This window comes from Gastrolobium bilobum, unplaced genomic scaffold (assembly GCF_033153095.1).
Source record: "Gastrolobium bilobum isolate Gb01-03AN ecotype WA unplaced genomic scaffold, APGP_CSIRO_Gbil_v1 utg1559, whole genome shotgun sequence".
Classification (NCBI taxonomy): Eukaryota; Viridiplantae; Streptophyta; class Magnoliopsida; order Fabales; family Fabaceae; genus Gastrolobium; species Gastrolobium bilobum.
Window position 1 is genome coordinate 399,129 of NW_026898385.1, and position 15,640 is coordinate 414,768.

At 34.8% G+C, this 15,640-nt stretch overlaps 1 protein-coding gene across 1 annotated transcript; it reads left to right on the forward strand.

Annotated features, from left to right (window-relative positions):
• The first annotated feature begins 3,168 nt into the window (after positions 1–3,168).
• On the forward strand, positions 3,169–4,417 carry LOC133315597 (WUSCHEL-related homeobox 2-like). Its single transcript, XM_061517250.1, has 2 exons — positions 3,169–3,505; positions 3,996–4,417. The coding sequence occupies exons 1-2, from the start codon at positions 3,169–3,171 to the stop codon at positions 4,415–4,417; spliced, it is 759 nt and encodes a 252-aa protein (XP_061373234.1).
• Positions 4,418–15,640: the final 11,223 nt, after the last annotated feature.

The window sequence follows — 15,640 nt, forward strand, 5'->3', positions numbered from 1 at the left end:
TATATATATATACATATAAGTTTTACATACATTTCTGATTTTGTTGTAGAAATATTTTTCTGACACACTCACATAAAAAAAAGGTCCATTGTAAAAGATGAAAGAAAAAATTTAGTAAGATTAACTCATTTTTGTGTGAATATGGCACAAAAAATATTTCTGCAGTAAAAATAATTTTTTTTCTCCATATATATATATTATATATATGTGTTATGAGGCAGGATCATTTGACACCGGTGTCAAAGGAAAAGTTTGACACCTCGTCTGAGAGTCGTTAGATTAAAAAAAAATCAATGGTGTCACATGCTTACAAATTAGAATCGTTGATATTTTTTAATCTAACGACTCTCAAATGAGATGTCAAACTTTTCATTTGACACCGGTGTCAAAGAATCCTGTCTCATGTGTTATATATAATAAAATATTTTTTGTAACTTTATTTTAACAAGAAAAAATTATAATAAAATCTTAATTTTGTTCAATAAATTTCCCAATTAGGTATTAATGCTGAGTGAACAGTCAGCACATACTGCTTAATAGTCAGCACAAAAACCCGTTATTCTGCGGGAATTGAATTGAGTATTGAATTGCAGGAGCACTCACCAATCATGTTCTTTTGATCCATACATTTCGTTGACCGTGTGTAGTAGCAGTGACATTTATGGCGTTGATGTCCAAGATCAACTTGGTGTTTGCGTTTGTGATACTTTATCTGCATGCGCCAAGCCAGTGCCGCCTTAAGTCTATCTGAACACGCATCCTCCTCGCGTCACATGTCACCCTTGTCACTGTTTGGTGTTCCTTCTTGACCCATTGCATTCTTTGAAGCTTGAAAACTTTATCTGGTTACATCTAGGTTTCTCCTACTTTTTGTGCTTTGGATGGATGCATGGTGGATTTTATTTTCTCTCTGTAATTTTATCTGCAGCCTTGCTCTTCTTTTCGTTTTCCTTCTTTTAAGGATGGGTTTTCAACTTTTGAGCCTACTTAACTTACAAAAAGAACATTCCGCCAAATATATAAAATCAAATCTTATGCAAATAACCTTTTCCAAGGTACAGCTAGATTTCTTTTACTTTTTCTTTTTGTTTTCTTTTTTACATTTTAGAACGGATTCTAAATAACCCTAGTCACTAGTCTGTCAGTGTGAGATTACATTTGTATAGTTATTAGAGTATGAGAGAAATAATAGCATGCAAAAATATTTTTTTTTTTTAGAGTTACCCAACCCTAATTACCTCTTTCAGGCGAGTTGGCTCTCTCCGGTATCCCCACGAGCTTCGACTCTTTGAGTCGGCTATGAGACTAATCCAGAGTGCGGGAGATCAGTGATGGCTAAAGGTTCAGCCCCCTATCCAAGAATGCATTCAGCAGGAATCGAACACATGTCCAACCCCACTAACTCAGCGCCAAGTTACCAACTGAGCTGCACCCATTAACAATCACTTCTTAATTTTTTTGCAGCAACTTATTATAACTATATATATATATATATATATATATATATATATATATATATATATGGCTTTAATGGATAAATTATCTACATTCAGTCTCAAAACGGCGTCGTTTTGGGTTGAATTAAAAAATTATAATGAAAAAAATGTATTATAATTCTGAAATGAATTATAATTATAAAAATATGAAATCATTTTGGACTCAATGCAGAAAAAACCATATATATATATATATGGGTGAAAGATTTCTCAAAACTGTCCTAGAACCTTGATAATAACAGCTCTCTTTTTTCTATTGTTTTTAACATGGTAATAATATATCAATTCTTAAACGTCGATATTTTCTTTTATTCATATTTAACTTCTAATGTAAATTGGCCATTAGTTTCTTTCCTCTCTTTTCCCCCTCAATGTTTAGTTTAAAAGATTCATACAGAATTTTATTTTGCACTAGACTGTTGGCTATGCTTTTCATCCTGTTTGAGCACTTTTGGGTTTAGCTGCACAAGTTCTATGTCGCCATATATAAACTGCTTAAAAATATATTTGCCTCATTTTATTGACTGTAACAATCTTAAGGTGCTGTTACGTACAGTAAAATCAAATACATCAACAGATAATCAACCACTATTCCTTTTCCCTATTCTCCAAAAAAAAAAAAACACTATTCTTTTTTCCTAGTGCATCCAATATGACAAAGACTCGTCACGCGAGAACTATTATCCTTGACTATTCAAGGCAAACTAATATTTATCTTCGTTACGTGAATCATGCATGACATTTTTTTTTTCTTTGAGGGGTCATAATCATGTCAATGGTAGGACACTTAGGAAAACAAAAACAAAAAACAAAAATAAGTAGATAAAATTGGACCACAACTGCTGGGCCATGTTACAAAATTTGAATGAGAAAAAGGGTGGTCCTATTGGCCCACTCTAGCAAACAAATAAAAGCCATGAACATACACACTAGTGACTCTTATTAATTAAGAAAACCTTGCTTGCTACCATTACTATCAACGCTCTTATAGAATATACATGATCCTCCAACCACTATAACACAACACTCACCATCTATTGGAAGTTCACACAATTCACAGTACTCACCTCTGGGGGGCTGAGAACCTATGTAGCTAGACGTTTCAACTTCATCTCTCTTATGAGCTTATTTGCTCTCACTTCAATTCCCAAAGCCTAGCCCTCACCTATACCTTACAACCCAACCGGATGTCTTTTCCTCTTAATGCCCTTCCTTTCCTTCAATGTTAGTTCCTCTCTCTGTCATTCCCGAGATATAAGACATTATGGTCTTAGGAAAGAGAGACAGAAGAAATCAACGTTAATCTTAATCACCCTTGTTAAATCCATGTATGCACCAAAATCAATGGTGAAAGGAGGGAAGGGGGGGCCATTTGGGCAATTATTGCATTCTCGTAAAAATTCTACACGTCTTCGAACGAAGACGACGAAACCTAAGCCTCTCTCTGTGCAGCTAACCGCCATGTTTTCAGAGATGTCCTGCACCAAAAACAATACGCATGTTAATCCTCTCTCTCTCTCTCTCTCTCTCTCTCAAAGACTCAACCATTTTGTTCAGAACCTTTTAATTATTATTATTATAACTCTATAAAAAAGAGTGCTTGAGCCATGAAAATAATGAATAATCAACCTATATCTACAATCTTCCTATAGAGTAGTAGTGATTTTCAAAGATGGAGGAGAGTCATGAGAATGAGGAGGTGGGGATGGGAATGGGAGGGTCGAGTGGGATTCCAGCAAGTTCAAGATGGAACCCTACAAAAGAGCAAATAAGCATGTTAGAGAATCTCTATAAGCAGGGAATAAAGACACCAACTGCTGAGGAAATTCAGCAGATAACTACTAGGCTAAGAGCGTATGGTCACATCGAAGGAAAGAATGTCTTCTATTGGTTTCAGAATCACAAAGCCAGGCAAAGACAGAAGCAGAAGCAAGAAACCATCGCTTATTTCAATCGCTTTCTTCATAGGCCACAGTACCCCATTTTTTCTCCACCGATTTGCCCTGATGGTTGGTTTGGTTCAACTCTTCAACTATATTAATTAATACTTCATTCATTCATTTTTTTATTTTATTTTAACATACAAAACCAATATATTGCATTACTAGCTTAATGTCTATTTGATAATACATAGAAATTACATATATATCTTCATCGATTGCTCTCTTGTAAGTACTATTATTTTATTTTATTTTTTTGGTTTTTATTGATTAAATATTTTTTCATTATTGAAAAAGCAATCGGTCTCTTGATGCAAATGTACTCTGTGTGTGTTAATCAAAAGGTGAAACTAAAAGATCTTAGGAAAAATAAAAATATTAGAAACTTATTATCTTTTAAGTGTCTGTGTCCTCTTTTGCTTGGCCAGTTCATGATATTTCTTTTTCTTTGTTGTCTTGTATGAAAACTCCCTTTTCATTTGATCTTGATATTTTTTTAAACTGTTACATTTCTCTCTCTAGTTTCTTTATTGGTAATTGAAGGGTTTTTGGTATTCAGCACTCTGCGCCACATACTGCATACCTCAGGCACAGAGTGAAATCGGTTATTATCCCCAACATCCAAAGGTGCTTCTACCCATAGGTTATAGGAGGAGCCAAGCTGAGAAAGTTGTTGTGCCCACAACAATGTCGAGTGTCTGTAATGGCCCGATGGTATATGAAGGCATGCAACAAAGAATCTCGGATTCGAACTTCAGCTACAGTTATCAAGAAACGTTGGATCTCTTTCCTATGCATCCAACTGGCATTTTGGAAACAAGAAAAACAGACCAGGTGTCTTCTCTGGCTTCAGTTTCTGCTGATAGTTGTTCCAATGATACACCTTCTGGTTCTGATATCAATGAAGAAGATGGTGTTCCACGAAACCAACCCTTCTTTGATTTTTTTACTTCCGGACATGAAAGGTTCTCAAGAGAGTGATTATTAATGTTATTAGGAAAAAATACTAACATGCAACTTTGGTGTTCCACATTGTCAATCACTGAAATGGGTTATGTCTTTTGAGTTTATTGTGATGAGATTTGGTGTTCCACATTGTCAACCTGGCGTATTTTACTGCCACCCTTTCATGCATGGCGTCCATTCATAAAATAATTCTTTTTGCAGACTTGGAAACAAGAAACTGATATCGTAACATTTTGGTTTTTGGAAGGGCAAAACAACTTTGACCTTACTGTTAATTTTTATCTATGTAATACTATACTGCAGTTCAATATAACTATTTTATTTCATAGATATATAAGTTTTTATTTTCCAGATCTCATCTTAATTTTGTTGGCCCCAATATTTCCTCTTGAATTGTGTTTTATTAGTATTTGCTAATGTATAATAGAGTATTGTGTAAATTTACATTATTATTCTATCAAAGTCGTCTAGTAGTGAAGGATTTGGAATACATGTTATATTAGATTATGTGTTCAATTTCTACTTATATAAAATAAAAATAAAAATAATCAATCAAAACTAAACTCATTTATTTATACTAATTTGTTGTATTAAACTAACTACTTTTCATGAATTATTTTCTCATTAATTCAATAGCTTGTTAGTTTATACAACAAATGTAAGTGAGTTTAATTTAATACAACAAATTAGACAAAACATAATTTTTTTTAATACATTGGTAATCGAACACAACACTTACTACTCACTACCTACCCTCTCACCACTAGGCCCTAGTGGCTTGAAAAGAAATTTTCTCTTGTTATGTGGACACTGAACAAGACCAAATAGTTTTCCTCTACAACCCATGTATTGTTTTTCAATTTGAAAGAGAATAGGAAAACTTATTCATTCTTAATGTACTTAAAACAAACTTAAATACTCTTAATTTTGTCTATCAAAAAAAAAAAAAAAACAAACTTAAATACAGTAAAAGAACATTATATATTTATATATACAGTTGCACTTTACCGGTTTTGGAGGGTAAAATGATATACTCAATTGGAAATAGATCTTCTAATATGGAAAAAAAACATGACATGGTCATGTGAGAAGATCACAACCATACAAAAGTAAATCAACGGTTATGATTTTGTAACTATCTATTTTAATATATTTTCTCTCTCCTCCTTTATCACCGTTGATCTACCTTTGTATGGTTATGATTTCCCACATGACATGGTCATGTGATTTTTCACTTATACTGATACCGACCTAATTAGAAGGCTTAAATTTATATGAGGTAATTTAGGACTTATCACCCATTATATATGTGTATGTGTATCCAACATCTTTGTTCTCTTTTGTCATTTAATATGAGATTTCTATTTTTTGACATTGCTTCAGAACGAAACCTATGAACAATATGAAAGCTATTATGATTATTAGTTTGGGGTTGATGCGCATGGACTATACGTGATGGTGAGATTACACATGTTGTTGAGACAGTGTGTGCGTGAAATGCAGTGTACATGAACCCTTTTTTGACTTGATCTGTATAATCTCTTTCTCTAATATTATGAATATATATGTGATAAACGGATCTTATATTGCGGTTTAATCCGTGCTCGTGTTGTGTACCAATTTCAATTTTATATTATTTTATTGAAGAAGTCATTGTGACAACTGTCCGTAACATTTAGTTTACAAAAGAAAAAGTGATTAAATAGACATTAATTGATGCTTCTACAATGTAAGTTATAATTTTTTTAACTTGGAATTGCGAAATTAGTACCCAAAAAAAAAAAAAATTGGAATTGCGAATTAATCTATGCATAGATGTCCACTGGTTATGAAGTGAAATTGTATACGAAAGTAGCGACACTCGAGATTGTCGATGGACGTAGACATGTAGGCTGCTATTTCGATCCGCTTAAGTTACTTCAACAGTTCAACTTTTGTTTGTGTCCGTAAAACCTAATATCCAATCCGAAATTTTCTAATTGAAAGAATAAAAACAAAAGGAACTCCTGATTTTATTGTTCAACAACTTCACTTCGTGGTCCTACACCTAGGCTCCTTCTTAGCAGAGACAACGTCCCCCCCCTACTACTATTTACTATAGTCATTGGTTACTTTATCAAGTCCAATCCGAACCTTTTCTTTCCAAGTGCATATAATTGATTGATGATTTTGCAAAAAACATTCATCTTTATAAAAATGGGGCCTCTCTTTCAAAAGAAGCGACTCCAAGAACATACCTTCCTCCCTAGTATTGCTCTTTTGGGTAATGTGTAGGGCGCTCCTAGTCCAACGGGCGAATCATTAATAGCTTCAACTTTGAATAGTTGCCTATGCTATGACTTGTTTAATTATTTTTGAAGCAAAACGTTGTTTCAAACATAATCCAACCATCAACAAGTACATGGATCAATTGATAAAGAATTGTTTTAACTTCTTAGTGGTCTTTAGTTTATGTAAAACACTAATTATACCCAAAACCTTATATTAGTAAGTGATTGTTGAGTTTATGTTTTTTGACCAAAGCTCAATTGCGCTCATCAGCCTCCAATGATATTGCTGTGATATCTCAGATTTGAAATCTGAGAGTGTCCACATACTCTTTTCCCTTTTTCTTAAGAATAATTTGGAATTACTATCTAGAAAGTGAGGGTGGTAAGAATCGAATTGGTCACCGCGTGGTCACTTTTAAGTGATGAACCTTCAATAATTTTATATTATATCTCTTTAAAAGTTTGAGTCCTAATTCTTATATACACAACTATGTTAAAAATTTGGTGAGGAAAGGCGCAAAGCTTCAAGTTTTGTGTTAAAAACATAATTTATCTATAATTTTCATATATTTGATTTGTTTAGAATTAAAAACAATCAAAAGTTAGCTTTTAAATAAAAACACTAACTCTTACTTTAGGGGAACACTGACCAAAATGCCACTGTTCACCAATTTTTTTACTTAAATACCACGCAAACAGTGTTATTTTTCAATATGCCACGGTGGCAAGTTCGCTACCATGTGTAGCGAACTCGATTTGCTGACGTGTCACATTTTTAATGGATAACAAGTATCAAATTTTAAAAAAAAATAATAAAAAAAATGAAAGTTGGCGAACTTGGTTAAAATCAAGTTGGTGTCCACTAGAAACGTGACACGTCAGCAAACCAAATTCGCTACACCGGGTAGCGAACTTACCCCCGTGGCAGATTGAGAAATAACACTGTTCGCGTGGCATTTAAGTAAAAAAATTGGTAAACAGTGACATTTTGGTCACTGTTTATACTTTAGGAGATTACTTTACATTATGTTAAAATGATAATATTTTTTAAAAGTATAGTATTTGTGAAAAGTAAATTAAAAATTAAACAATTTATAAGGATTGGACAATCAGAGGCGATTGACCTTTGTGGATCCAAGGATACATCAAACGTCAAACGTCACAATAAGAGGCCCATTACTTGTACCTGACCGGCCCTGCATGTGCATCTGATTGCATTTGATTTAAATTATTATTTGTATATTTTACCCCCCAAAAAAATTATTATTTGTATATGCAACACACAAGCTTTGTGGACCCTTTACGAGGCGAGGCCCTTAGGTTGGGCTTTAACATAACCCCTAGGCTAATTATAAAGATCAGGAACAGGCTCTAACAAATGTCAACAATTACATTCAAGTATAATTGGTTTCAAAATATCATTATTGTTATAGAAAAAGATTATGAAGAAAAGAAAATTCGTATCCAAGTAAAAGTTAGGTAGTAATTCAAGGAAGATAGGAGAGTGTACTCATAAAGATATCATAAAGTTATAAAATTTATATAGTTACAACAATAAAAGGTAATATATTATGGTGGGAGTGTTGGAAAGCTTAATTTTTGCAAATTTAATTTTTTCAAGTGAAGATTGACTAAAAAAAAAACCGATCTCAAGCTGTGATTTTTTCACTAAACTAATATAGTATTAGAGGTGGATCTTGCAAACTCTTTTACTAAGAATTTGCTTGAACTTGTGTTCGAGAGGTATGTCTTAAGAGGATCTCATACTTGCATTAATCGAGTGAGAGATTTTATGTTTGTTGTTGTAAAAATGCTGAATACTAAAATACTTTCAATTCATTCATACTTTTCCTCTTTAATTGAGGTGTATTTATACACAAGTAATTCATAAACATAATAAATCTAAAGCCTAAAAATCCTCTAACAATTCCTAAACAAACTTTAACAATTCCTAAACAGACTTTCTGTTACAAACAGTAATTTCAAAAATACATTTACAACAATATTTCAAATTCAAAACTTCTTATTCTAACACTCCCCCTCAAGTTGGTGCATGGATATCAAGCATGCCCAACTTGTCAATTGTTTCTTTTAGAACCTTTCCAGAGACTGCCTTTGTTAATATGTCTGCAAGCTGATGTTCAGATCTGATAAAAGGAGTTGTGATGATTTTCTGATCCAGCTTCTCCTTTATAAAATGTCTATCCACTTAAACATGTTTAGTTCTATCATGTTGAACCGGATTATGAGCAATTTCAATGGACGCTTTATTATCACAATACAGATTCATAGGAATGTCATACTTGATGCCTAAATCATTCAGAATATTTTTAATCCATAGGAGTTCACAAATACAATATGTCATACCTCTAAATTCTGCCTCAGCAGAAGATCTTGCCACAACCTTTTGTTTTTTACTTCTCCATGTGACTAAGTTGCCTTCTACTAAAGTAAAATAGCCTGAGGTGGATTGTCTAGTAGTCTTGTCTCCAGCCCAATCAGAATCAGTAAACCCTTCAATGCCTTTCTTGCTGTTTTTTGAAAAAAGAATACCTTTTCCAGGTGTCCCCTTTAAGTACCTCAAAATCCGGTATACAGCTTTCATGTGCTCCTCACTAGAGGAATGCATGAACCTACTTACTATCCCAACTGCATAGGCAATGTCTGGCCGAGTATGTGAAAGATAAATAAGTTTTCCCACTAGCCTTTGATATCTTCCAATTTTCGGCTTCCACTTGATTAGGGTAAATGCCAAGAGTATGATTCATTTCAATGGGGTTCTCAGCTGGTTTACATGCCAGCATTCCAGTTTCTGATAGGAGATCAAGGGTGTACTTTCTTTGGCTTAAAAAAATGCCTCTTTGAGACCTTGCAATTTCTATCCCAAGAAAATACTCCAAGGGTCCTAAGTCTTTCATTTCAAACTCTGTTCCTAAGTGATGTTGAAGGGACTTCATCTCTTCAATGTCATCTCCAGTTAGCACTATATCATCTACATAAACTATTAAAATAGTTATCTTCTCCTTTCTGTGTTTATAAAACAGGGTATGGTCACAATTACTCTGTTTGTATCCGAATCCTGTCATTGCTAAAGAGAAGCGTCCAAACCATGCCCTTGGTGATTGCTTGAGTCCGTACAATGTTTTTTTCAGTTTGCAGACAAGACCTTCATTATTCTGAGCTAGTTGCACTCCTGGTGGTACATCCATGTATGCTTCTTTCTCTAGGTCACCATTTAAGAATGCATTTTTTACGTCAAACTGTTTCAGTGGCCAATCTCTGTTAGTTGCTAAAGAAATTAATATCCTTATAGTATTAAGCTTAGCTACCGGAGCAAATGTCTGTTGGTAGTCTATTCCATACGTCTGTGTATATCCTTTGTCTTGCTTTGTATCGGTCTATGCTTCCATCCGCCTTTAATTTTACAGTGAACACCCATTTGCACCCAATTGTCTTCTTTCCGTTTGGTAAAGGTGTTAACTCCCAAGTTGAGTTACTTTGGAGTGCTGCCATCTCTACATTCATTGCTTCCTTCCATTTGGGATCATCTAATGCTTCCTGTACACTATTTGGAATTGACACACTAGATAATTGATTAACAGTTAATGCATACGATTCAGATAAGTGTTGGGTAGATACGTAGTTGCTAAGGGGGTATTTAGCCTTTACTTTGGGATCAGGTTCATAGCAGGTTTTTGGAATACCTTTGTTAATCCTAGAGGATTTTCTGGTGTGTGTTTGAATTAAAGTAGAAGGAAGGATAGGAATTACCTCTGAGCTTTGTACAGGTTGAAATTCTGGGACAACCACCAAAGGATCCTCGGTTATGTGTGTTAAACAAGGCAGATGATGTTGTGGTGTAGCTTCTGTTTGAACATTCGGTGCTGCTGCAGTTCCATCTTGTGTTGCATTTGATGGAGTATTTGGTGCAGTTTCATCTTGTGTTGCATTTGATGGAGTATTTGGTGCTGCTGCATCCGATGAAGGATTGGATTGGAGAGGTATTACATGAGTACTAAGCCAGACTTCTTCTTCTCTGTTAATTATTGAAGGTGAATTCTCCCCCTGAGAAGGAGAAGTAGAGACTCCCCCTGAGTAGTAAGGCTCATTCTCCCGGAAAGTGACTTCCAAAGTGACAAATATTTTATGAGAAAGAGGGTCAAAGCAGCGATACCCTTTCTGGACATCTGAATAGCCAACAAAAATGCTTTTTTTTTGCACAGGGATCCAATTTAGATCGCTGATTTTTTGGGATATGAACATAGGTGGTGCAGCCAAAGATTCGGGGTTCTAGGTTAGAGGGGTGAGGGACAGAAAAGTGAGAAGTAAGGGCTTGGTAAGGTGTTTTAAAATTAAGGACACTAGAAGGGGTCCTATTAATAAGGTAAGCTGCTGAAGTTACAGCCTCTCCCCAATAGAAGGAAGGAACATTCATCCCAAACAAGCTCTAACTACTTCCAAAAGTGTTCGATTCATTCTTTCTGCCAATCCGTTTTGCTGTGGAGTATAGGAGCAAGAGGTAAGGTGTTTGATTCCATGGGAGGACAGAAATTCAGTAAAGTCTCCTGACATATATTCCATTCCATTATCTGATTGAAGAATTTGAATGGTGGTCTTAAATTGATTTTGAACCATGTGAAAAAAAAAATTAAACACAGAAAAAACTTGTCCTTTATTTTTCAGAAGACTCACCCAACACATACGAGTACACTCATCAATGAATGTTACATAATACAAGGAGTTAGAGAAAGAAGGGACTTTGGCAGGGCCCCATACATCAGAGTGAATCACTTGAAAGGGAATAATACTTTTATTCAAACTTGGATAAAAAGGTATCCTATGGCTCTTTGCCAATTCACAAACAGAATAATGAAAATCACTAATACTGACATCAGAAAAAAAATGGGGAAATAATTTATTCAGATAGCTAAAAGAAAGGTGGCCTAATCGCCTATGCCATAACCAAATACGGTTTTTTGCAGACTCCACATCCGAAGTAGTAGATGCACGAGGAGGGGAGTCACTACCACCAGATGAGACATCCAAGAAGTACAACTTGCCTTTTCTAACACCATAACCAAGGGTCTCCTGTGTTTGGTTGTCCTGGAAAATACATTTATTTTGCAAAAAAATCACAGAACAATTAAGCTCAGAGGTTAGTTGACTAACAGAGAGTAGATTAAAATCAAGGGAGGGAACGGCTAACACAGATTGAAGGTGTAACCGATTGGAAAGAGAGATTGAACCCTGGCCAACAATGGCAGAGGTTCCACCATTAGCTGTAGAAATTACAATTTTAGGGGAAAGGGAAAATCAGAGAGGAGATGAGGGTCCCGAATCATATGATCGGATGCACCAGTGTCAATTATCCATGAATCAAAGTCAGATAATGTAGAGAAAGCATGAGACTCACCTAGAATTCCTTCGTAGACTGCATTTGCTGAAGGAGGAGGCCCTGTAGCAGAGGAGGGAGGCAACGCCTTGTTCAGAATTTTCCTTCGTGGTTTCTTATTGAAATCCCACCATTCGGGATATCCAATGAGTTCGTAGCAGCGACTCTTGGAGTGTCCAGAATCGCCACAATGACTGCAAAGAAAAGATTTGCTGAGTGATGGATCCTTGCGGGTTTTTGGAGCAGGGGTCGTGGTGGAGGAGCGAGGAGCGTGGGAGACCAGAGTGGAGGATTCCGGTGTAGATGCTGGTCGGCTCATGGTGACTCTTTGTTGATATTCACGGCGGAGGAAGGCATAAGCTCCTTCAAGATCCAATTTGGGATCCTTACGAAGTATCTCCCCTCGAACCTGAGCAAAGTCCGAGTCTAATCCACACAAGAAAATGTACAAGCGCATGCGGGCCATGGAGGAGTGGTTCTGGACAACATCAGCGACGGTTGTAGCAGAGGAGGATAACCGGTGGTCAATCTCTTGAAAGATGGACAGAAGGTCGTTGTAGTAGGTTGAAAGGGGGCGGCCAAGCTGTTTGGTGGAGAATGCACGCTGATACAGTTCGAAGAGGAGGGTCTCATCAGAACCGTCATAGAACGTTCGTCGGGCCGCGTCCCAGATGGCGACGGCAGATTCAAGGCGGATAAACCGCTGCATCAGAGGAGGACTCATCGATTCGATGAGCCAACTCTTCACCTTCGTGTTATCCGTCACCCAGGCGTCATAGGTAGGATCTGTGACGGTGGGCTTCGCCGTAGCTCCGGTGATATAACCAGACTTGGTTCGAGCACCAATTCGCATCTCCATAAGCTGGGACCAAAGCGGGTAGTTTGATTCATCAAGGATGAGGGTAACCGGAAAGGAGGAGGTTTCTTGCTGGATGATGATGTTGGACGGTGGGACGTTGGCAGCGGCGTGAGGTGGGGAAGATGGGGGGTGGGGTTGTTGTTTGCATTTTCGTTTTCCATTAGATGGAATTAGGGATTCTGACGCAAGGTCAGGGAAAGAAGGATGTTTAATGAAAAAGTAACGGGTGGAATAAGTGGGAATTAAAGGAATTAGAGGAATAAGTGGTAACGGGTGTTTAATGAAAAAGTGTCTTGACCGTAAACTCTAAACTGATACCATGTAAAAATGCTGAATACTAAAATACTTTCAATTCATTCATACTTTTCCTCTTTAATTGAGGTGTATTTATACACAAGTAATTCATAAACAGAATAAATCTAAAGCCTAAAAATCCTCTAACAATTCCTAAACAAACTTTAACAATTCCTAAACAGACTTTCTGTTACAAACAGTAATTTCAAAAATACATTTACAACAATATTTCAAATTCAAAACTTCCTATTCTAACAGTTGTGCTCTTAGAATAAGATAATGAATCAATATAATTAAACAGTCATCAATTGGGGGGATAACTGTCAATAGTTACAATCATAAATTGGGAAATAAATACCGACGGTTGTCTGAATACAAAAAAGTCATCCATTTTGTAATAATTATATAATAGAAGGGTTTAGTATTTATTATTTTAAATGACACAACTTTGTGTCCTTTTTAATGAAACTATGTCGTTTTGATGTGTTTTTATCATTTTTTCTAATTTATAAAATTAGAAATAAAAAGAAAATGGAGGAGAGAAAATATAAAAACTTACCAAAACGACATAGTTTCATTAATAAAAACATAACTTTATCTCATTTAAAATGACAAATATTTTTTCTCATAGAATATATTTAGTATTGACTTGCATAGTTATTTGCAAAAATTTGTTTAACCTCTCACGTCCAGAATCAATTTCATTTATGGAGAAACATGGATCGAAATCTTGTTTCTATAATAATTAATTATTTATATATTGTATAGAATTTATTTTGGAAAGAGAAAAAACCACTCCATATAATTTTCTTGAGATGCTCTTTTGATTTTATTCCGCCATGTTATGTCCAGCTAAACCTTTATGGGTAACAGTTGTGTTGTGTTCCTTGGCAGTGTCTAACCGCGTCAGATTACATGGATCTGTTTGATGACACGATGAATTGAATTGATCCTATACAAAATAAAATTTACTTTTGAGCTTTTGCTTATTAACTTTTTTTTTTTTTTTAAAGCAAACCACTCTTGTTAAGTGATTGATTTTCCTTTTTGGTGAAATTATTGTTTAGGTTGGCTTTTGACGATAAATGACACGCACCCATTTGCAAGCCCATGTGGGTTGCTTTCTAACCATAGGCACACCTTTACCCACAATGTGCAGATATTTGGCACAGCCCACACGGTCTTTAATTTTCTGGTAAACCATTTCCATATTGCACATCACAGAACAAATGATAACATACAAAGTTCACTGTTAAAGCTCACTGTTTGAGCAATTTCCAAATTATATTTAAGTTCCATACAAAGTAGAATATGGTTAAAAGCTATGCTTTTGGTTTTCATTAGCTTTAAACAGGTTTAAAGCTAAGAAGTCAAGTCTTTTCCGCATTGTTGATAATGTGACATGATATATCTTGAGCTTACAATATGCTGTTTGAATATTATTTTTAAAAATAATTTTTTTGATTTTCAGGATAAAAAAACTCATTTGACAAGGTCTATTTTATAAATAAAGTTTTAAAAATTGTAACTTTTTTGTTTTTGTTTTTAGAATCAAATTTAAAGAACATATCTCAGTTGTTTTTATTTTGTGTTTTAACTTTTAACTTAAAAAAATACACACAAACACCACTAGGGTTAGCCTAGTGGTGTGGGGAGTGTGTGTGTTAGAAGTGTGTGTAGTGTAGGGTGTTGTGTTCAATACCTTGTAACCTCAAAAAAAAAAACACAAAAAACTTATGTTTCCATAACTATTGCACAAAACAACTTTAAAAAAAAAATCACAACACAAATCAAATAGAGTCTGACGTGGTGTTTGGTAGAAGGATTATTTTTAGAGCCTAAGAAATTGAAGGGAGGTTTTCTAGAATTCCATATTTGGTAACACATTAGAGAATTTTTTTTCCAAGAAATTTATTTTTTCAGAATTTTGTTTTGTGTATATTTTCTAAGAAAAAAATATTTCTACAGTCACACTTTGAATAAGATTATCTACAGCTATCATTTATAACTATGTTTTCTCGGGAGAACATAGTTATAACATTAAAGTTGTCCACTTCAGCAAACAAGTTCTGAAAAGTAATTGAGAAAAACATCTAGAGGTGGTATTTCAGGAATCCCATGCGATGGGAAAATATGGATTAATTTTTCAGACAAAAATAATAAAAAATAATATCAGAAAAATTAACTTAACATTTTGAAAATATTTTAGCCTACCAAACAATTTTTTTGATAATATTTCTAGAAAATTTATTTTCTCATGGTATTCTCAAAACTCGTAATTTTCATATAAATTTTTTTTATCTTCTCCCAAACGCCACGACTCTTTTTCCTTACTAGAAGAATTTTCGCAAAATTGTCCGCTTCTTTGCGTGTGTTTTAAGGCTAAAATTGGGTAATATCTTTACAACGTGAGTTTCATAAAT